The sequence below is a fragment of the Strix aluco genome, chromosome 1 (genome assembly GCF_031877795.1).
Source record: "Strix aluco isolate bStrAlu1 chromosome 1, bStrAlu1.hap1, whole genome shotgun sequence".
NCBI classification, from domain to species: Eukaryota; Metazoa; Chordata; class Aves; order Strigiformes; family Strigidae; genus Strix; species Strix aluco.
Window position 1 is genome coordinate 28059274 of NC_133931.1, and position 24613 is coordinate 28083886.

At 38.5% G+C, this 24613-nt stretch overlaps 1 protein-coding gene across 1 annotated transcript; it reads right to left on the reverse strand.

Moving 5' to 3' along the window:
• Window positions 1-5246: 5246 nt before the first annotated feature.
• Window positions 5247-21908, reverse strand: DECR1 (2,4-dienoyl-CoA reductase 1). The gene is made up of 10 exons (XM_074816239.1): window positions 21663-21908; window positions 18461-18663; window positions 17452-17509; window positions 17221-17307; window positions 14690-14837; window positions 11489-11588; window positions 9799-9871; window positions 7530-7676; window positions 7163-7225; window positions 5247-7065 (listed from the first exon to the last, which is right to left on the reverse strand). The coding sequence occupies exons 1-10, from the start codon at window positions 21738-21740 to the stop codon at window positions 7006-7008; spliced, it is 1017 nt and encodes a 338-aa protein (XP_074672340.1). The 5' UTR covers window positions 21741-21908; the 3' UTR covers window positions 5247-7005.
• Window positions 21909-24613: the final 2705 nt, after the last annotated feature.

Genomic DNA, 24613 nt, shown 5'->3' on the forward strand with positions numbered 1-24613 from the left:
ACAGCCCTATCTTCTTGCATCTTTATTTTTTTTGCCCAGCTCCCTTCTTACTTTGCACTGGCTTTATGCCAGACAACTCCATGAATGTCTAGGCATTGATCCCAGTGTGTAGGAAGGAAACTCTGCTGTGTCTTAAAGCCAATAAGCCTACGTTGCCTCCACATACAACTGTTTCAGACACAATTCCAGGTTAGCAGATTAGCTATATACAAATTGTCAGATATGTCTCTGTGTCTTATTTAACAAGCAGAAGCAAATGCATTTTATTTGAAATGTGTCTCAATGAGGCTCAGAACCTTCAAGATTACAGTCACTGAATTTCCACTGAAATGAATCCTTGAATTCCTCAGGTAAACTCAGGCAACTAAATACCATTTCAGGAATGGCCTAATGGCCTTGGGCTCTCTGCAGTCTGAGCCTTGGATAGTTAAGGAGTAGGTGGTGCCAGATGGAATCTTGCTGAAAAAAACACACACAAAAAAGTAAGATTAAACTAGCTCATTCTCACCGCTTTACTCCCACTCCATGCACAGTGATTTAACTTCTCACCTGCTTGCTCTCCTTTTTTCCCTATGCAATGTGAAATACAATTGTGTACATTAGGTGAAGGAACAGTGAATCTGCTTATCAGTACAATAAATGATTAATATTGTTCATACTGTGCACTTGAAACCCTGGATTTTGCCTTATTTTAACAAGTGTAAAGGTAAAGAAAAAACCCAAAAACCTGTATGTAAAAATATGATGTGACTGCTTGCTAAAATCATTACAGTGGAAGATAAAGAGTTTAAAATGTTTTGACAAAAAGTCATCACAGAAACTGCAATCTGTCTTCCTGAACATGAGTAAAATTACCTGTCACAATCTGTTCTGAAGCCACCCTTCTACTACTGCTGCTGCCCACCAGCTGGCTCTGCTGCCAAGCACAACACAGAAAGCAGGTCTCAGTCATCCACAGGCAGAATGTTTCCTGCAGTTACTTCTCATAAATAACTTGGATTAAAAGACAGCAATTTAAAAACACAGTTCTAGCAAAGGTGTCTACTATGTCAGTGCAAAGCAAAGTGTAGCAAATATGGGTAAGTCAAAAATGCTGTAAAAACCGCGGGTTTTAAAATCTCTAAAACACTCCTGGGCAGAGCTCTTAAAAATGGCAGGGTTGGGGCAGAACAAGGCTTGGAATAATGACATGTGATGATAAGGAAGACTGCAAGCTTCTTTCTTGTGGTAGACATCTGGCGACCAAAAAAAAGATTGAAAGTAAAACCTCAGCATGCACAAAAATTAATTACAAGAGGTAGTGCAGGTATGCCATATACCTGCTAAACAGAGAACCTGACTGACACGTAGCTACCTGGGATCCACTCTACTGAAGCTATTAACCATTTTAGTGTCTAAAATACATATTTCATTAAAATAAACATTCAAATAAGCACTCAAGCTAATAAATACTCAAAACCACTGTCCTATAAATTACAAACAAGTATGCCGTAAAAAGTTTTAGCACGTTCTAGTTTAAATGTGTACAGCTTAAAAGTTAACACAGTGCTTAGTATTTAAATCAAAGAAAGTGATTTTCTATTAATTTGAAAGCACAGAACAGAAAACTTTTACTAATACTGAAAGAAAAAAAAAAAAAAGAACAGTAACTATTAGGCACTTCGAAAACCTTTGGCATTATAAATGCAGTGTTTGCTAACAGACACAAATGTTAACAGTACCAAGTCAGGCAGATTGAGCACCTGCTTCCAGCTGTGCCCACAACAGAGTCCAACAGTGCACCTCAGGGGCCTCACCTGATCCCAAGTCACTAACACTGCCCAACTGGCAGCTGTGATACAAACCACTGCCCATGATGGAGAATATCATGCTAAATTTCACCGACGATTTAATCAGGATTGAACACAGGCCTTGAAGCAAATGATCTGGCTTTCGTTCACTGCTGAACTGTTCTATCCTGAACAGTTCATGTGCGGTATCATAGCACCTGTCTAATCCCCCATTTACAACTTAGTTATGTATCTTTGCAAAGATTACCCACACAAGTTTATGTAATTTCTAAACAGCATATTCCATGTGCAAATGTCAAATACAGATCAGGATGCTGACAGCCAGCAGTGCTTTTACATAAAATGAACCTTGTCTCACAAAATACTCATATGCTGCTGTTAAACTCCACTTAAACTAGGATTAAGTCTTTGTTTCACTAGACAACGTTAGCTTTTTCTGATTAATTTCCATTTGGCATCTTGTGCATTTATACTAAGCCCTCATTGTAATATTGGTTATGATCACCGGTTGTGGAGGCATACCAAAATCCACACCTACTTGCTGTGTCCATAAGGAGGCTCAGAATCCATATTTAGGCACCCAAATATACAAGGCCTGTGGTTTTCTGAAGTGCTGAGCACCTCCAAATCCCTCTGAAACCAACTGAAGTTGTTCTTCACCCATTAAAAGCAGGCCAATGCACTGAAATCCCAAAGATCATTTTATTTTACTGAATATTACATTATCACACAAAAGATTGGGGGTCTTACCTTGGTTAAAGTGGGGTTATATGTTTACCAGCTACAACACAAGATGCTCCATGAAGTCAGATAAAGGTACAAATTTCCTTGCAATTCAGTGTCTTATGTGTTATCAGCATGTGAAAAAAAGGAAAGATAAACGAGCAGTTCATGTGCCAATGAACTTGGAAGCCAGTATGAACAGGTAGGAACCCACAGTTCCCTGAAATAGCGTCATCTTCTCCTTGTAAAGCAGATTCTCAAATTGGTAAATAATAGCAATATTCTCAACATCAGTTGAAATATTCAAGAGGAGGGAATTCCCAGAAATAGGAGAAAGACTGACACCAGTTCTGTTATCATAACCAAGAGGTAATACAACTTATCTCTTTCATTTGCAACCTCAAATTATTTTCATAACTTGTCTATAAGCCTCTACTATAAAAACCACTTTTACAGCACAGAATTATTCTAAGAAATTGTAACATTTTTAAAGAGAGTAAATCATCAACTGAAATAAAAATGGTAATTTAAAGATTTAATCAAACAGGATGTATTTTTCAGTTGAAAACACAATGAATCCTCCCTTGTGAGTATCTCTAAACTGAACTCAAGGAAGCGATAACACCTTTGACTGATAGGTCATGCAAAAGTCATTTTAAAAAAGGTATCTGGATCCCAGGCAAGTTTTCCTTGTGATCCATGAAAATTAAACTGCCTCTGCAACCCTACTGACTTCTTTTGCGATCTCCAGTGTACACCATCACTTTTTCTAATTCCTCCACTTTCATGTCCCTCCAAATTCATCTCCATAAAATTATTATGCCACAAAGCAATATTAAGACAGTGTGATTAACATGGATACTATGTCCTACCTTTTTTCCTGTTTATTTGGAATAAAGTAGTTGTGATATGCTTTATGTCAGACTGTGATAACTGTGCACAATACACAGCCGCACATCCTCATGAGCATTTAGGAACAGGTTCTTTTAGAATTGCCAAGCCAGACATGCCTGGGTTAGGTAGTCCCTATAAAGCCACTTTCTCTTGTAATTTTCCTGAGTTCAGATGTCATGTGTTGCCACTTTAGTAACAAATAATTAAATTGATTTTAGGTAAGACATAAACTTGAGATGTTCAAGATTCATCTCTTCATAGTAATGTTCCTCTCCTGTCCCTAACAAGTCTAACGACTCTTAATGCAGGAAATTAATCCAAGCCAGACTATTCCATTCTTCTGCAGTAGATGGCTAGATCAGAGTTTTTTCACTTAACTATATCTATATATTGGGAAATGCTTTATAAACTATCCAGTAACATATAGCTCTTTAAAACATGCAATTTCTAAAACCTGCATCGACACACTGAATACATCTTGTCAAGACAGAATGTTCAGAATCTAAAAGCAACTAACTTGCACAGTCTGAAATGGATGTCATTAATATAGGTAAGAAAATAGACTCTATTCTTATTATAGATGCTCATTAAAATTTAAAATGTGCTTTCTGGTTCTATCACTGAATAATATATGCTTTAAAAATGTTTTGTTGTCACTTTACAATTAATAACTCATTTAGCTATGGACAGTAAACAAGTAGAAGATACTTTGGAAGCAATACCTGTTTCTGCAAGTGATAATGTTCTGTTATTGAATAAATACCCAGTATCTATTTACAAGACAGGCTATAAAACAGCTATAGTGAATTAACTTTCACTACTCTGACCTTATCAAATAAAACAAAAAAACCCATGTTCTAGTAACTCTAATGGTTCAGAAAAGAGCTTCAGTCTCTGTAAGGTTCACTATGAATGAAAGTGAGTTTCTCCTAGATGTAAAGTTGGCCTGAATCTCTCTGGAGTAAAGCAATGAAGGAAAGACAAAGATATTTTCATTTCTTTAATTTTAGGTCAAGAAGCAATATTTACTTTAAACTGCAAAAGCACCTGAAATTCTTGAAGTACTTTTGCATAGGAACCCACTGCCTTTTGCTGTGGAAAACATTTCTGAACTGAGCTCTGAAAAGTTTACTTTATAAACAAAGGATATACACAGGCAAAGCATTATAGTGGTGGTTGAGACAAATAGTGGGTCTGTGTGTTTAAAGCCACATAGTGGGTTTCTGGCATTTACTGTGTCCATAGGCATTGTGGTACCTATTGCTGAAATATTTGGAAAAAAATAATTGTAGCTAGGATAGGCTTATCCCCGCTTTTCTCCTCTTTCTTTTCCATCTCATCCTACCCCCACAAAAAAAATGCTTCTGCATTCAATATTTAAAAAAATACATTAAATAGTACACAGTATTATTTTTTAAAGTATGTAAGATTAAAAAAGCAAGTATTGCTACTATTATTTTATACGCAGGGAAGAGATATGGATTATGTGACAGCCAGCAGTGCTTCCTAGCCCCCAAAGCCAACTACAGACTTGATCCTAATTTAATGTTGAGACTGGAAATGTGCCTCTTTTCTTGATCTTTTCCACCTGTGCCCCACCCAGGACCTACGTTTTGTGAGCTAAAAGGAATGTGCCAGTCTCCCAGCTTCACATGACCTGTTCCTGAGGGAATGCTGCAAAGTGTACCTGCTCTGCTGTTCAGATGCAACAGAAATAACTTCAGGTCACAGAAAGTCTGTGACAATGTTGGAGACAGAACATGGTTATCTTCATTCTCAGTCCAGTACTTCAACCACATGGCAAACTTTCCTATAGTAAAAGTCATATACACCCATGGATGCAAGAGACCAGTGGGAACTTATTTTTATTGATAGCTGATCTCCAGAGGATACCGTACTAAATACCACAGAGAAATACTTGATCATACCACAGTTCAGCTCACAAACATACCTTTGAATTTTTTTTCTGAAACACTTTTTTTTCCAAGTGTCAAAGCCTTATATGCCACTGTATCCCATACAAAGAGAAAATGTAAGTATATGCAAAAGATGACAAGCAAAGAACTATATGAGCCTAAATTTAATCACTTTTTGGGGAAAAAACATGGGTATCATGTCAGAATTTGATCTTGACAATAGACCTACTAAAACCCAAGGTGCTATAAAAAAGCTTTACATTATGTTCAAGAGACACCTTGAAGGCTGCTATGATAAACACATTTGCTTTGTTTTATTATCAGTGGCACAGATGCTATTCAATCCCCTTTAGGACTATCACTCTCAGGAGAGAGCTAGCACATGGAAACCTGCACCAATATAACCCTCCCTTTCAGCAGAACATATATTAGGTTGCTTCAGCTTTGTATCAAGGCAATCAAATGATTTTTAAGTGAGATGCTAGCATATGTAAGTATGGTCTGACGTGTGGGTAAAGGGACAAGACCACTGCCAGCACCTGAAGGCATCGCTTAACTGCTTCTATATTCCTGACCCTTAAATCAATGTACCAATTTTAAAGCACATACAGCTATCTCCATGCTTGCATGTGTGGACTGTCTGGAGCTTGGGTTAAACAATTAAAAAAAAAAAAGGCATGGATTTCAGATTGTAAAGGCCAGAGCCTGTAAGGATTCCATCCATTGTTTGAAGCAAGGGGGACAAACAACTGGCCACTTCCTAACCTGGAAAACATAGTAATACTAAAAGAGGAACAACAATAAACATTGTTTGGTTTTGTTTGGTTTTTTTTTTTTTTTAAAATCACCTGCTTATTTGGGATGGATAAACTGACTAGATTTAGAGGTAATGCCATCTTAAAGCTTCTTTAGTACCAATCTCAAAGCAAATGAAACCTACAGACTTCTGTAAATCTCAACCACTGAGGTTTCAATCGCTTTCAGTCCACATTTACTGATGCTTTACTTAAGATTAGTAAAAGACATTTTTTATTGATTCTACTAGTCACACGTGTTAATAGCAAATGATTTTTACTTTCTCATTTTCGAGACCATTAACTTAATCATGACAAAGAGTGAGCCCCTTAGAAAGGCACTGCTCGTCCTTAAATGCCAATTTTAAATTTCAGCAAAAGATAATTAACAGACTGAAAATGTCAGCAAAAGATGAGACCAAGTTTACTGCAAGTTTATTTGCAAGTTTAGGACTTACTACTGTAGTGTGAAGATTAGGACTTAATTTCTTAGTTTTTCCTCAAATTAACAATTACATTCAGTTATTATAGTCCTGAAATGCTATTGGAATTATAGTATTAAGAGACACTTGCACATATCTGAGAAACAAAAAAATCCTCTGAAATATTATTAAAAAATGTTAACTGTAGACCACAGCATAGCTATATAAGACATAACCTAAAGAACAATAAAATTTCAGTGAACAACTGTTGTTCACTATTGGCAACAGATTAGACTGTAGATGGGAAAAATATACATGCTATATTCAAAATATGATAATTTCAAAATATTTTATTGAAATTAGCACACAAAAGATTTTGAAGTCTAGTTCTCAACTGTTTTTTTCTAAATATTCATGAAAAAGTAGTGGTTCATTTCCAGAAATCTCCACCACACAGTTGCATACTTTAAGAGCCTTTTGTTTTTCTAATCATTGCTTCTATCACATCCCACTGCTCTGCGGTAACCTAATAAAAGAAAAGAGCGTTTTATTGGAATTCCATATAATAATTACACATCTAAGTATTTGTTTGAATGTAAAATAGCAAGCAAGGAATTTAATACCGTTTTCAAATCGTTGAATTCTCCTGCCATAGAAACATATTCTCCACCATCCATTCTAATAACCTAGAAAAAGCATAAGCAGTGTATTTAGTAACAGTGGGGTTTCTGTAGCATTCCCTTGTTATGAACTGTGAAAGTAGTTTTTATTGATTTGGATCAGAAAAACCCATACTTGAAATAATGTAATTCAATCACTTTTAGTTCTTTTTAAAGGTACTAACTACCATGCATTACAATTAAAAGGTTAATAATGCTTGTAAATTTCAAAAAGGCTTGTTTCACTTCTGAAACCAGGGCTTTAAAAAATATCAGCAAAACTCAGACCACTATCAGGTTAATTGCATAAAGAAGATCAAGCAATACTTACTGCTCCATTAACCCAGCTTGCATAGTCACTGCAGAAATAGGCAGCAAGATTTGCAATTTCTTCTACAGTTCCCAGACGACCACAGGGAATCCTCTCAATCATTTTCTCCTCAAATGACCCTGTTGGGTCAAGGCGGCTAAAAGCACCCTGAGAATTAAGAAAAACATTTTTAAAAAACAAAAGTTATAACTACATCAGAAATTAAAATCCAAGAGAGATTTGACTCTGCATAAACAATATTGAAGTTAACATTTGTGAGTAAACTGTCCACATCCTCTTTGTCAGTAGGATGAAAAAGAAGAAAGTAGGTAACAGAAAACAATTTATCCCTGTTGCACTGATATGCATCTACTGAGGATAAACTGGAATTATTTAACATGTTTGGAATAGTCACCCACCATCTATCTATGAAAAACAAAAGGGGTTAGTAATCTTTTGTTTCCCAACAGCCTTGATAAACATTTGAGGAAATAAGCAAGACTCGAAATTGCTGCACAGACAGGGAAGAGGAGTAAGGGGAGAGAGGAGCTGGAAGTGACAAAAATAAATTATACATGACAGAGTAAGTAAAACTGAAAAGAAAAAAAAAAAAATCAAGTTCAGTTAAACTGCAGCAATGGCTAGAACTAAACTGAGTCACTGGCAGTTTTAGGATTTGAATAGCTTAAAATGGCCCGGGAAATTGAAGAGGGTTTTTTGTTCCTCCTGGCTCCTCCACAAGGAAACAACCTCCTCAGGCAAAATCAGAAATGTATTCGTAACATTTATTTACTGAAGTTATGAGAGTTAAAGCACACTGTAATTTATGTAATCATGGCTGTACTCACACCATTTAAGTCTTCCATTGCCATGTTTTTAAATGCCAGTTTATAAGCTTAATGGTATTGTGCTTGTATGCTTTTTTCTTTTCCTATCATGACTTACAACAGTGTTTTTCAAAGACATGGATGCAGCCCCTAAGGTAGAAAGCCTTGATTTTGCAATATGCTGTTTTAAGTAAACACAGTCTGCCTTTTCATGCTTTCAGGGAAATTTTAACTTGCAACCAGTACAACAAATGTAGTACTTTAATAAGAACACACAGTATCTCAAGTGGGATATACACTATTAGTTTAAAACAGAAACATTAATGGGAGGTAGCAATATTGACATTGAAAGCTGTTAGCTTGCCAAAAATTATGACAATCTATAAATCAAAGGGATCTTGCCACATGATACAGTGGATGCCAAAAGTTTATATGGATTCAAAAGGAACAGGACAAACTAATGAAAGAAAAAAATAATCCATCAAGATGATTACAATATGAAGAGATACCAACTGTATCAAACTCCGAGCCATAGACTGCCAGAGGCTGGAGACACGAAGAAGAAAGGTCATTAAATATTTTTCTTCTACTCTTGCCTAAAAATCCACCAGATACAAGGACTGGACAACTTCTGGTCTGATACTGTAATGTTGTTTCAACATTCTTATAACCCTGCTGATACTGTCACTTATCTTTCTTTACAGTCAAAAAAGGTAAAACTGAGTTGTCGAGTGTAGCATCTAATAGCGCCAAGAGGAAAAAAAAAAAGGAGCACCCCTACCCCCAAAACAGCAGCAAAACCAACTGAAACATTTTACAAGTAGTAGTGATACCATTATTAGCTGTTACTGCTCATAATTGTAATATTTTGATTCAATGTGAAACGTATCCTCCTCTCTCTTCTTGCAGGACTATTTTCTTTTTTCTTCCTGTTCCAGCTGGTCTGGATTACTTCAAATCCTCCAGTCCTCCTTTTCACTCATATCAAAGCTTCACATTTTCTTGCTGACTTAGTTTTTCTCTTTCTAGTTTTGTGATTTTCAGTAAAACTACTGAGATTCTGTTCTCATATATCTAAAAAAGATTCTGAAATTTTGGAATTGATGAGATGTTTTGTTTAGAAATTCAGAGCTCAGGCAGAAATAGGCACTTTTACTCCACCAAGTGTAAGAATTCACTTCACTTGACAAACTAGGTACATACAGTTGATAAGAATCGACATTAAATATTTTGATCTACCATTGCTTTGAAACACTTTTATAAAGGTTTCATTTATATTAGTGTAGTAGAAGCGGCAGTGGCAGCTTTCACAAGTTCAAGTTCTATTTTACAAAAGAACTGAGAGGTAGTGTGTTCAATATTTCAGCACAGTCTTGACTACCAAGGAAATCATACTCGAATTTAACAGCTATAGAAAATGTTAGACTATCTTAAAATTAAGTCTGTACTTTCATGTTATGTACCTTTGTTTTTATTGGACCTGGTTGAATCACATTGAATCTCATGCCATATTTACCCCATTCAGCCGCAAGAGACCTAAAAATTCATTAACAGAATGCATCAATATTTTAAACACAGTAATTTAATAATGCTGTTCAGCAAAACAAATTATTTAAAACTGAATCAAATATGTATGTACTAGAATCTTCCTAAACAGACATTTCTACTTAAGGGTTTTTTTGTTCTCAACAAAAGCATTTCAGAGACGAAAAAAAAAATCATATTCACAGAGGAATATTGACTTAATAGATGCATCATAGATAAAGCAACATTAAGGAGCAATTCTTTCTCCCTCACAAATCGTAGAGATGATTTTGGCACCTGAACTCCTTGAAAAACAACTGTTAGGCCACCATCTCCAGTAATTTAGACTATCGCACAAGTATACATTTCTAACATGACTTAGCGCTCACATTGGATGTTTTGAAATAACACAAAATAGAGGTTACATTCAAAAAGGGGATCAGTGGAATAATTTTGCTTTGTGGCAACATTTTCTCTGCCTAAGCAGTACTTCAGATAGATGACGAACTACAGTGAATGAATTAGCTGGGACAAAGTCTCTGAAAAGTACACACTTCAGCTACAGCTCTACAGAACGGAAATCAAGACCATCACTCATTCCCTCTTTTTTTTCTGGATAAAGAATTCTAGTTACTAAAAGGCTGCCAAACGATTAAATTCCTTCTGCCGAAGTGCAGAGGAGGATCTATTTGCTATGAAGGACTGTCCTATAGTTAATAATGATAGAAATCCTTTTGTTTGCCGAGTAACATGGATATGTCACATGATACTGTTCTGAAATAAGTATAACTGCAGACTTTTATTTAAAGTAGTAATAGAAAATGCATTTCTTTATTAAACTAGATAGATGAAGCAACAGTATAATCCACCCAAATACAAGCACATCTTTTCCTGAGACAGAAGAAAGTGGAAGGCACTATAGAGCTTGAACAGTTCCCCTAATAACTGTCTTTGAGTGCTGGTTTGCCTATGAGAACGCAAGAGAATTTGATTATTGAAACTCTGTAACTGAAACTTTAGAACTTGTCATTGGCAAAAGAAGTATAGAATCACAGAAATATAGAATACCAGGTTGGACGGGACCTCAAGGATCATCTGGTCCAACCTTTCTTGGCAAAAGCACGGTCTAGACAAGCTGGCCCAGCACCCTGTCCAGCTGAACCTTAAGTGTCCAATGTTAGAGAACCCACCACTTCTCTGGGGAGATTATTCCCGTGGCTGATTGTTCTCACTGTGAAAAATTTTCCTCTTGTGCCCAACTGGATCTTCCCAGAAGTAACTTGTACCCATTACCCCCTGTCTTTTCCATGTTACTCCTTGTAAAAAGGGAGTCTCCGTCTTCCTTGTAGCCACCCTTTAAATACTGGTACATCATAGTACTGGAACAAGTAGTTCCACTTGTCCATACCTCGTCCTTATGATAAAAATCATTGCAACAATAGCATTTAATACTTCTTTCTATAAGAAGCTGTCAGCATACTATTTTATTCCTAGGATACTGGAGGCTGGAAGGTTCTCTTATAATACTGTAGAATAGGAGGACTATACCAGCTAGCTCCATTTTTATGGACCAATTACCCTATCTCAAGGACGTGAAAAGCAAAACACACATTTTACTGTATTACTCACTTGCTCATTGCTTCTACACCAGCTTTGGCAGAGGCACTCGGCAACACAAATCCTGAACCAGTCTCTGCATAAATTGTTGTAATAGCCAGGAATGCTGCTCCTGAAAGTTGCAAAAACATTTTAAAAAAACCCACACCAAACAAACAAAAAATGCATGAAGATCAAACTCCAAACTTAAGGTAAAAGCAACCTCAGGGGTACAGAAGTTTGCAGCTCAAGTGTTAGGGATGCTTTTTCACTCTGGGTTGTAGAAAGATACTTTAAAGATCTAGTCTTAGAAGGTTTGCTTTCAAGCCTTTTTATTTAGTTCGCTCTCTTCCATGAATGTTGAGTTGTTCCATATAAGTATAAATAGCTATTGATTACGCACCAAAGTCTAAACCCTCAGACACTGACTGATAATGAATTTCCATGTGCAAATCAGTCTAACTGAAGGCCTAAGATCTTACAGTGTCTTTTTAGCCTAGTAGTCACTAACCAAGTAATCTGCCCCAATTTCATCAATTCCTGGCTGAAAAAAAGGAAAAAACATCATCATTAACAATTAGGTTTGACATAATCTTAAAATGACACAGTTTAGGGCTTGAGTTAAAGTTCATACAGAAAAAAAAGTTTTCTTAAGAAGTTTTCAGAAGTTTTTTATGCAGTAGAGCTTATGCCAAAGTTAACCTGCATAACTTTTTCCCATTATTGTCACAACAAACTGTATTATAAAAAGACTGCTTTCTTTTATATTTTATGACAGATTTAGCAAAAACATTATGGAAAACAATGGAAACCACAACTGTTTATTTAATCTTTCTTTTATAGAAGCCTGCAAATTCTCATTGTCTGATCAACGACTAGTGCAAACTTACTGTAACTGGGAAATGGAGGACAAGGGACAACAGTTCACTACTTACGCCACAGTAACTAAAATAACTGTTCTACTTACTGTATTTTTAAAATAATTTAATTAGAATAGCTACCCAAGGGATATTTCTAAAACAATATACATTGCTGATAGAATGTATGTGACGTAGTAGAGACTCAGTTAAAAAATTACAGTAATGTTACACAAGGGAAACTAAAGAGAACCATAAACAAGCACTGACAGAAATGTAAGCAGATATCCAGAAACCATGGACCCTATTTACAAAAAAGTAGTTTACAGAGAGAAACTTTGACAAGAAAAATCAACACAGGCAAAAAACACAGAGCAACTTTGAAGTTATTTTCAGCTGATTGTTAATTATACATTTTGCAGAATTAAACAACAGAATTTTTAAAATACAGGTTAAATAGAGTTGAGTGAACCTAACACAGAAACAAGAATGATAAAATTTACAGCTCTGAAGTTTAAAGTACACTTCAGTTCATACACGATTTTATTTCTAAAGCTTATATTCATAAAATGGACAATATCTAACCAATTAACTCCTCTCATTTTGTAAAACTTTTAGTGCATAAATAAATAATGCACTAGATTAGAAATACCTTTTAAATATCAGTAAAAACTTAAGAGTCTAAAAGCAGAGCTCTTTTATTATTTGCTAAATTAGGTTTAATGTAGGTCACGCTGCAGACCTAAAATGTGCCAGTGTTCTCCTAACTGTCAGATGTATAGCATCCTCACTGGCTGTTCTACAATATTTGCATTGGGTAGCATTTCCATCACTTCAGAAACTAAAGTCTCTGCTCAAACTTAAAAAACCAAGCAAGTAAAAAGAAAATGAAGGTGGAGAATGAGAGGACAAACATGTACACTTCATTTACTTGCAAAAACATATCTTAAAGAAAGCCTTAAATAAAAAGTCTTACTTACAGATGGAATCCCCTAGAAAGAAGGTATGTAAATAACAGCAAAAGAAATTCATGTGTTTTGGAAGCTTAGAAGTGAAAGGAAGACAGACAACATGAAGGTAAATGACTTCCAGATTTTGCTAAATTTGAGGGTGGAAGCAAGCAAGGAAAGTAGTTTTTCATTCAACAACTGCAGAGACAAAGGCATTTTTAAAGCCATATTTCACATTACTATAGGGAGACACTGCATGCATCTGGAAGGCCATAAAGCAAACTATTACAATGGTTTGCTATAACGATATAGTAAGTCAGTGTTGGGGATGGATTTTTCATATGGAAGTATTAGCACTAGAATAGTGGAAATTATTTTTTCATGTGCTACTAAAATATATGTGGGAAATACCTTGTCAACTGACCAAAATTGTTACAGACTTACTAAAACATTAACTTTGTATTGTTATCATTAAATAGTATGAACACACCGAGGACTTTTTAGAGAAGAGTTTTGAAGAAATTCAACTAATTCAGGAGTTAGAGAAATACAGTGCAAAACCAAAAGGATTATTTCAACACAGTGGCTGTACCTAGAAAACAGGATTCATGAAAAATCATAATAGACTTCACTGCTTTTAAATGCTATTTGAGATGATACCATCCTCATAAAAAAATAAGCTCAATGTTTTTCAATTCATAACCAGAAGACAATGTAAAATGAAAGCAGTTCTTTGCATATAATCTATGATATAACATAGAAAGGCATACATTATCTTTCCTTTAAAGACAATAATCTGGTGAAGTAAATCTTTGGCTAAATAGTATATCAAAGAACGACCATATTTTTTAAGGTAAAGCTAAAATATTGGATTAAACTCCTAGGTAGTCTAGAACTAAGAACTATACCTGGGAAAATAAAACGTAATACAGATTTCAGTTTTGAAATCCTTCTTCAAATTATCTCAACAGTAATATTCTCTAGTGCTATTAGTCAAATACCACAGCTGTGATTTTTATTTAAGTGTAGAAGGAAAAATCAAAGTGATATCCTGACTTGCTGTTCATTTAAATAAGTGCCACATGTTCAGTTGCTCAATGAAACCCACATAGATATAGAAGACCCAAAAGAAATAACAGCCTTACAACTAGGATAAACTCAGCAATCAGATTTTTACATTCAACCTCATGGCCTCTGGGTCCGATTTTAAGGGCAGATTCTACAAAGAAGTAACTGCTAGCCAGTCCTACTCTGTGGTATTTAAGTACGGCTTTACTGAAAATAAAGTTTATTTCTAGAAAAGATTTAGAATGTTAAGAATTGTGTTTCTTTTCAAACTCTCAAAATTGGCTATAATAACAGTAAGGCAAGGAAAGCAAGTAATAATACTATGCCACAATGCTTAGTTACCATTTATATTAAGATACCTTTTCGTACTTTGATGAGCTCCTTTCCGATTTCCAGAGTTACAAAAGCAGTACCATTAAGCACAATATCAGTTATTGTTTTCCATGCATTAGCAGAAAGTCGTTCAGAAGGGGAAATAAAGTTTCCAGCTGCATTGTTTATCACAATCTGAAACACATGAAGGAAAACCTAAGAGTTCACTAAAAATAACTCTTCCTAAGAGAAAAGATTTTACAAGGAACTTCTTAGTGTTTCCAGGTAGAAAGGTAAAAATAGAAAAAGTGAGAAATAGAAAAGTCAAATGAGGTACAGGGCAGGGGCGTGGTGAAAGAGGGAGAGAGAAAATAATCCATCAGAAATTTTAACATTTACAGTGTAGATATGTATCACTAGCAAAAAATGAGCTGTATTTCTAAACTGCTCAGTCTAGTACTGAGGAACTGTAAATGTAGAGGGTGACTTAAGTTGCTATTCTCCATAATGTCTCAAGTGCATCCTAGCAGAAAAGTTTGTCCCTACCAAGCTCCAAGGTCATGTATCATATTTAATGTAATAGATGCATGGGAATTAAAGCAAAAGAAGTAACCTGATGACTAAAGTCTGGAGTAGCTCACTGTTGCGTAACAAGAAGTCTAAGCAGTTGTGACAAAGAGAATATTATGATTTAGTGAACTGCAAGCAACTAGTACAAAAGTTTTTTCAAATAGATGTATATCTGTCACTTGTTGCCTTTCTCCAAACAATTAGGCAGAAGAGACTTTCAATGTATCATCTGCTTAGCCCCTAAGCTAGCAAGTTAGATACCTTTTTTAAGGGCACTAAGCACCACATAAGCAATTTTTAAACCAAAACTTACGTGGCCACTTCTTGTGTATTTAATAACACAATGTGCTGAAGCAATAAAATGGTGTATTACTTATGGAATGGCGCCTAGATTCACATAGGTTTGCACATAAAACAAAGTCTTTGTCCCGAAGAACTTCTGAGCTAAAGACATTAGAATTTTCAGTAACAAAATATAACACAGCACATATCGCATGAATATAACAAAACCAAAACACAACAACCATAAATTATACATATAGATAGCAAATACAATTTAAAGGCCTCCCTACAGTTTGAAGAAAAAAAAAATCCAAATACCTTGATACTGAGGAGGTTACTTGCATCACTGAATAAATATAGCAAAGACACAGTAAGAAAACTAATGATCCAAGGACTGCATGATACTATCTTTGAAGTATGCAGATATGTATGACTGTTAAAACAATCCATATGACAAAAGAATGACTGCTTTCTAACTGGGAGAAACAGTCTTGGGGACAGAATGAACAAAACAAAGCTAGAAAGAATATGATACTGCCATTAACTTCTATCTTTGAGATCCCACCTCACACACACAGTGGCACCAATACCCAGACTTGCAGTATTGATAAACATGCCTGTCACTAAGAAAGAAATTGACCAAAAAGAACTGAATATTCAATTTACTCTGCAGTCTCTCTTACACACAGACAATAAGTGAAATTAAACAGAAAGGAAATGCTTGTAAAGAACAAGTCATGGGAAGTATTTATTCAGAAAATTACAGGTGTACTTAAAATGTAATATATAGAAAGAAGTCTCCTCCCTCTCTCCACACACTTAAAACCTGAAGACTGTAATGTGCTTTGGCCAAAAACTGCAGTACTCAATATAATATCCAGAATATCTTGTCTACAAATCAGGACAGTGATCTGTTACAGCATACAGCTGTGAGAAATAGTTTCTCCACTTCTTACCACAGTCTCTTCCATGTCTATACAAAGCTATTGGTGAATGCAAAGTGCCTACAATTCACAGACGACAGTTTTAAATCTACAGTAAACAGTTTAAATCTGACTATCCTTTACATCGATGTTAACACCCTCATCACACTTTCTATCAGCTAGCAGAATCTGAGCTGTTTCTCTCATGATCAAATCGAGTTTAGTGCCTATCATTGTTCAGACTCCACCAGACCACCCTTCTCAAAGTCAGATGCAAAGAGCTCTGTATTTTGTGACAAACGGTTAAAAACCAGATGCTTAGCTTGACTGAAGATTTTTCTCTTGATTTTATGAGAACTTAGTTGGAACCTTCTTTGTGTATTTTAATAAGCTGAGCAAGGGCCAAAGAAGACATTTATGATTACTTCCGTTTTTAATTTGTGAAACATTATGTTAATAAGCAACAGGCATAATTCGGTACCAACACAGGTAAGACACCTTTTCAGGACGATTTAAGGGCAATAATCCAAAGAATCCCATCATAACTGTCCCACTGTTTACAAAGAAACTGTTAGTCCTTAGAGTAAGGACAACAACATTTCATCTATTTGGCCACTAAGTATTTTAAGAACCACAGGAAGAGTAACCAGTCTAACTGTGAATGTTAGCTTTATCTTGATGTATGGCCACTTTTTGTCCAGTGTCTCTTTAGATTCCATCAACTTTCTGTCATAGTAATTTCCTTCATACCTACTATGCAGAGTATTTTTAGTAATGAAGACTGAAGCACTTTCCTCACTTACATCAGGATGTCCCGCCACTTGGATCATTTCAGCAACAGCATTCTTAACTGAAACCGGATCTCTCACATCACACTGGATGGTACAAACCTATGTAATAATGGAAAGGCAGATATAAGACTTCAAATCCATATCACTCATAAATTAAACAAGCCCACAGAAGCACACAAATGCATAAAAATCCTATAACCATGTGAAGTATAAAAACATATTCACAATTCTGTAAAAATTTACCTTATTCCCTGTTTTAGAAGAAATTTCTTCTGCTGTCCCTTTCAAAACATCAACGTTCCTAGAAATAAGTATAGAATGTCACTAAATTTCAATTAAATGCAATTACAATTCAGATTAATAAAATCTGGTGATTTTTCTGAGGAAGTATGAGCTAAACCTTAAAATATCATTTAATATGTGTATGCGTGCATGTGTGCTCCTGACTTTCATGAAAACTGAGCTTTAAGATAAAAACTATATTTAGTCACTAACTTTCTGAAAAAAACCTATTTAAATCTAAGTAATTTCTGGTTACTGCTGCTTCAAAGCAACTCACAAGTGACTATTGATCAAACATGGTACGCTAGAAAAAATATTTTCATTCAAGTATATAATCATAACAAAATTAGTTTTAGCTACTTCTCTACCAGTATTTTAGAAGAGACATGCATATTCAGATTTAAAACTAAATATCTAAACCACTATATGGACGAAATGTCACAACACTTTCGTTTATTTTGATTAAAAATTAGATTGTTTTTCTAGTCTTTACTGTAGTGCTACTTAAGAGAACTGTATAAAGATCATATTCGTTAAGGGAAAATCACGGCTGCTTTTAAAGTCATAAGAATTGAGAGGAATGGCTTTAATTTTTTACTGCAATTCAAACCTGTATCAAGAACACCTGCAATAACACATTCAAAATGTTCAGCAATGGCTATTTCAATTCTGTGTTCTCGTTCAGGCTTTAGTTGAATTTATGTCTAATAGTCTGGGTTTACTTTGCTGCCTCATTTCATGGAAATGTGTTTAGTTTATTTCTTCCTACTGCTGGTTATACCATTAGACACTTGTATGCAGATCTGCAAGTTTCTGGTATTTACAATATGACGCTAAAAGTGTACTGAAATATAGTAAATAGAATAAATTTATCCATGTTGTGAAGAAGAAAACAAGATCCACGATGAAGCCGAAAGCAGATCTATTCAGCACTAAAGGAAAGCTCTAAAATGTCTTCATTAGTATTTACCGGCTTGCTATAACACACTTGGCACCCAGACTGGACAAAGCTGTTGTCATCCCCTTGCCAATCCCAGTACCTCCACCAGTTATAAAGGCCACTTTCCCTTGAAAGGTATTTGGTGGCAACATCACTTTTTGAAGAGGTGAAAAAAATGCAGCTTGTGGTGCATTGCTGTGTTGATGCAGTACATCTGCCCCACAGTGGAAAAACTGAAAGAAAAAAGGAGGAAAGTTAAGTTTTTTCATATTTCTGTATACAGGACTGTTACTAACGATTAGATTTTCTTGTGACAGTGGAGGTAACAATCCTAACTGCTTTATTATAAACTGAATAATAACTCTTAGGGGACCTAAGAGATGGGGGAGGCTGGAAACAGGTCCCCGCTCAGGGAGGCAGGAAAATCCCCTCCCGACCACCCTCACTTTCCATGATGTCCCTTCACAATAGATTCGGGGCCCTGGAACTTTTGAATGAAGAAGAGGAGGAAGAGAATGAGACAAACAAGGAGGAAGACCAAGGTCCACCAAGGCCGGGTCATTCTAGACCAGGTATTAAAACCAGTTCTAAAAAGAACCCCAGAAGAGTCATTGTAGTGGGTGACTCCATTCTGAGGGGTGTTGAAGGCCCAATACGCAGACCAGACCCGCTTCATAGGTGTGGTGGTTTAGGTCCTGCTGGGGTCTGAGACCACACGGCCGCTGCCCCTCCCCCACAAAGGGAGTGAAATACAAAGCCCCGGGGCTGAGATAAGGAAAGGTTTAATACAACAGTGCAATAGCAACACAACAAACAACAACAATAACAGTAATAACAGTGAACAGAGCAAGGTATCTACCGATACAGCAGTGAGAGGAACAGCTGCACACCCCGCACGTTCAATCGATTCTCCCGCGCAATGGGTGCCAGGAGGTGACATCAGCATGGTATTGAATAACCCGGCTAGAGCTTCCCCCCACTGCTGGGGAAACTTAACCCTATCCTAGCTGAACCAGGACAACAGGGAAGTCTGCTGCCTCCCTGGGGCCCACGTCAAGGACCTCACGGCTAAACTCCCTGCTCTAGTGAGACCCAAGGACTACTACCCTCTCTCTTGGTTTTTCAGGTAGGTAGTGACAACATTACCAGGAGAAGTCCTAAAGCAATGAAGAGAGATTTCAGGTCCTTGAGGAAACTGGTTACGGAGTCAGGGGCACAAATTGTGTTCTCCTCCATCCCTTCAGTTGGGGGGATGGATGAAGAAGAATACAGGAGAACTCAACAGATGAACTCGTGGCTCCAAGACTGGTGTTACCAACAGTGCTTTGGATTTTTCAATCATGGGTTGGTATACAGGGCACCAGACCTTTCGGCATTAGATGGGATGCACCTGTCCCAGAGGGGGAAGAGGATCTTGGGGCAGGAGTTAGCTGGGCTCATAGACAGAGCTTTAAACTAGATTTGAAGGGGGGAGGGGGCAAAACACCAGCCCATCTGAAGTACATGTATACCAATGCACACAGCATGAGTTACAAACAGGAGGAGCTTGAAGCCATGATGCAACAGGAAAATTATGATGTCGTGGCTATTGCAGAAACATGGTGGGATGTGACCCATGACTGGAGTGCGCCAATTGATGGCTACAAGCTCTTTAGGAGGGATAGACAAGGAAGGAGAGGTGGTGGGGTGGCGCTGTATGTTAGGGACTGTTATGATTGCTTTGAGTACAAGTGTAGTGAAGACAGGGTGGAGTGTCTTTGTGTTAGAATCAGGGGGAAGGCCAACAGGGCAGATGTTTAGTAGGAGTCTGCTATAGGCCACCCAACCAGGACAGAGAGGTGGATGAAATATTCTATAGGCATTTAGGAGAAATCTCACGATCGCTTGCTCTTGTTCTTGTGGGAGACTTCAACTTCCCAGACATCTGCTGGAAATACAACACAGCACAGTGGGACCAGTCTCGGAGATTCCTGGAATGTGTGGGAGACAACTTCCTGATGCAGCTGGTGAGAGAACCAACCAGAGAAGGTGCCCTGCTGGATCTCCTCTTTGTGAACAGAGAAGTACTGGTGGATGATGTGGCGGTTGGAGACCGACTAGGGCACAGCGATCATGAAATAATAGAGTTCTCTATTCTTAGAGAGGCCAGGAGAGGGCTAAGCAGAACTGACATCCTGGACTTCCAAAGGGCTGACTTTGACTTGTTTAGGCGCCTGCTTGACAGGATCCCTTGGGAGATGGTCCTGAAGGGTATAGGGGTCCAGGAAGGCTGGGCACTCTTCAAGAAGAAAATCTTAATGGCTCAGGAGCAGGCTGTCCCCAGGTGCTATAAGAGAAGCCGATGCCAGAGAAGACCACCCTGGCTGAACAGGGAGCTTTGGCTGCAACTCAGGGAGAAAAGGAGAGTTTACAGAGTTTTCCAACCTGAATGATTCTGTGAAATTCTGTGATTCAGGTGTAAACAGAGATATAAAGAAGCCAGGAAACAGCTTTAAAAAAAAAAAAGCCCAAAACATGAACAAACCAAAACCGAATCCTCACCCAGAGGGTGGAAATGAATCATGAAATTACTGCAGAAGGCCCTCTCGGACACACACAAGCAGTCCCTGGTGAGCAGCACTGTGCTCGGGCAGAACTCACTGGAAATGGCCTCCACCGACACCCACACAAACCAGCCCTGGCACTGCCTGGACGGCAACATTCAATCCACTTCCCCTAAATCGCGCTGTACAGCTTTGCTACCGGGATCAAAGGGCGATACTCACACCTCCACACCCCGTAACTGAAATGGAGAGAAACGGGACCTGCCCTGCGATGGGGCAGGGCCCATGTCCCGGGGAGCGCAGGCCGCACCTCTGCGAGGGCTCCGGTACGGGCAGGGCCGGCGCGGGTTGCCCCGGCAGCCGAGAGGAACCGGGGGGTGTCCCCACCCTGGGGAAATGTCTCTGCTGTTTCCCCGAACCGCAGCAGCCGGAGCCCCACTCCAGCCTCGACCGCCCCTCGACACCGCTTCGGTGACGGCGAGGCGGCTGTGCCCGCGGCTGCGGGGGGAGCCCGTGAGGCGGCCGGGCGGCGCGGCAGGCAGCCCCGTCCGCAGAGACCCGCCCGCCGTGGCGCTGACGGGACGAGGGCGCCCGGGGAGCCGCGGGGGAGCTGGGTCACGGAGCCCCCCGCCCCCCCCGAGGCGCCGGCCGACTGCCCTCGGCCCCCCCCCGCGCAGGGAGCGCCTTACCCGCCCGGTGCCAGAGAAGCAGGCCGCGGCACCGCCACGGACGCCGTGCCGGCCCAGCCGCACCACCGCCACCGCCATCTCTCGCCGCCGAGGGGCCGAGAATGGCGGGCGCCGGGCTGTGCGCCTGCTCCGTGTCCCAAGGCCAGCGCTCACCCCGCGGCGGGAGGCGGTCCAGCCGCCGGGCCTGCCCGCGGTCCCCGGGCCGGCAGGTGCGCAGGGGGCCGCGGGGCCCCACCGGCCGCCCCCGCCCCAGGGCCGCCTCGCCCGGCCATTGCCACCGCCCCGGGGCCTCAAGTTCCAGCTGTGAGGACCAGATTGTGCTCCGTTCAGTTTATATGCTTCACTGGGTTGGGGGTTTTAATTGCAAATGATTTACTTGATGCTATTTGAAGGACACTAAATAACTTTTTTTTCCCCCCTGTGGATTCTAAAACAAGGAATTGATGTGCCCTCTGTAGCCTTAGCATGGCTCCTCTCAAGTGGTGTTTGCCAAGTTCTTGGCATGTGTTTTTGGGGGAGAGGGGTTATTTAAGAAATAGAAGAGCAGTGGCACAGCAGGCTGCTAACTGGGATTTCAAATGGGGTGGGTAGCACTCAGCCTGATGTGGGGTGAGACTGTGCTCAGCGAGTTCACAGATCACTCCCTGACCGCAGCAGCACTGAGGCTCTGCACCGGCTCCACCACTTCACACACCACCACCTCTCACCTTGTTGCCTGCTGCCAAATAAGCTTTGCCAGAAAGACCAAGATTCCTCATTTGAAATTCAGCACTCAGTGGAGTTCAGAAAAGGCCTGAGCAGTCCGTGAACATTAAACCATATTAATCTACAGGGGGTTACATTGAGATAACAAGACATTGGATTTATCTATGTTGAGCACATATACTGGAGCACATATACTGGTCAATCAGAAAGGTAAGATTGACTGATATCCACCCTTTTGCACAGCCTGGGTAATAATGCAGAGAAGCCTGCAGAGTCATATCTGGCCATAAGGCATGGTAGGGTAAAGGGGGTGGGGGAGTAGCATGGTAGCTGTAAGAACCTACAGATTTGATAAAGCTGCAGGTTTTGAGAAGAGACCACACTGATGAATCTATGCAGTTACAAAATTGAGCATGAAAGATGATAAACCTATCAGTGGGTCTATACTATCAACTTTTGAATTAAGAATTCAAACTGAATACACACTGCTATGGAAGTTCAGAGGCATCAGAATTAAAATCCTACGCTTAGTCACCAGCGGCCTGTATAAAAATGGTCAAACAGCTCAATGTCAACATTTAGAGAAAAAAAAAAAAATGTTGATGCTCTGTTGGCACAGTAAGTTCCAGAGTAGGTATACCGCCTGGCAGCCAGTGAAGCAACAGTACCACACTACTAAGCAATGCTTGCTACAATGTCATTAAAGCTCTATGTCAACTACCTGGTAGGAGTTAAAGAGTCACTGTAAGGTTTAGATAGCAACATTTCATTGAAGTCAGTTAATTCAAAACACACTGAGCCTCAAGAGATACGTAATCACTGAACAAACAAATGAAAGTTGGAGAAAGGGAGTGAATATAGTTCAAGAGATGCTTTAAAATTAACAGATACTACAGAATTTAAAAAGCCTCACTGGAATGAAGTGAACAAGTGAGAGGAAACAAGCTACAAAAGCAAACCTTTTACGCATTGATATAAAATTGCCAACCAGCTACCTCTGAAAGAATCATTGTATTGTCATGGTAAAAGTGAACAAGAAGATATGACCAAACTAAATTTCAGAAAATGTTTTTCAGCAACTTTCATTGGTGAGGTGCAAGTCCTATACCGGACCTGTTATTTTTTGGAAATAAGAAGAAAGTGGTCTCTAAACTAGGAAGAAGATAAATTAAAAAACTTGCAGTAACACTTTCATGTTTCATGATCTAAAAATACAATTGGAGGCAGACTACCTGTGTTTTACAAGGAAAAGAAATTGTCTTAATAGGCTATTACTCCGTATAAAGTCCTACTTTGGTTTGGGTGATGCTTATTTACAAGTTTAGGAAGAGTTTAAGAATAGCTTAACTGAAATACTAAAGCACCCAATCTCTGGTTTAAAGTATGTCAGGAGGTTTAAAGTGCAGAAAATACCTGTTTTTTAAAAAATGTAGGGTAACATGAGAAACCTTAAAACTGTAAATCTAACATCTGTAGGGCAAAAAGTAATTAAAAACTGTAACATCTAGAAAAGCATGATCTCAAAGTGTCTAACTAGCACTAGTCTTCTGCAAAGATAATTATGTTTCAATAATCTCTTACAGAAATGCCAAAGAGGTAATGAATATATAAGAACTGGCAGGCATAATATAGACTTTCAAGGGTTTGGCCTAGTGGCATAACATAGAGCTCAGCAGAAACCCGAGTCCTCATTGTAAACTTGCATGGCAGTGCTGTTCCTGCCACTCAAACTACCAGGTCGAAAGAAGTGCATTGCACCTGATGAGAGTTTAAAAATAGTCCAAGAGACTTTTGACACAAAAGGCTACTAAGAAAAAAAAAAACCTAGGTCAGGGATAAAATATCAACATGGACATAATGCAGACCTACATTTCTGTTAAGGGCAAAAGTTTAATGATAGATCGCCTCAATATTCTGTTTAATACTGTTTCATTGGCATTAGTCAACTGTGGTACTATTTCACCAGTTATATGCAAGTTAAGCTTGCAGTCCACATGAATATCTGAAATGCCTCTTTCTGCTCTGATAGTCTCTGAGTTTTGGACTCTGCTGAATCATTTATTTATGAACTGAAAAAAGGAACGAGCAGAAAACCAACAGATGTTAGATGACACAGGTCAATCAGGATCAGAGAGATAGCAAGAACTCAGGAAGTCTAGAAGGTAAATGAATGGGAAAACACGGTACCAGAAAATAAAATAAAATTGGATAAATGCAGGGAAATTGAAAGAATAAACATTATAATG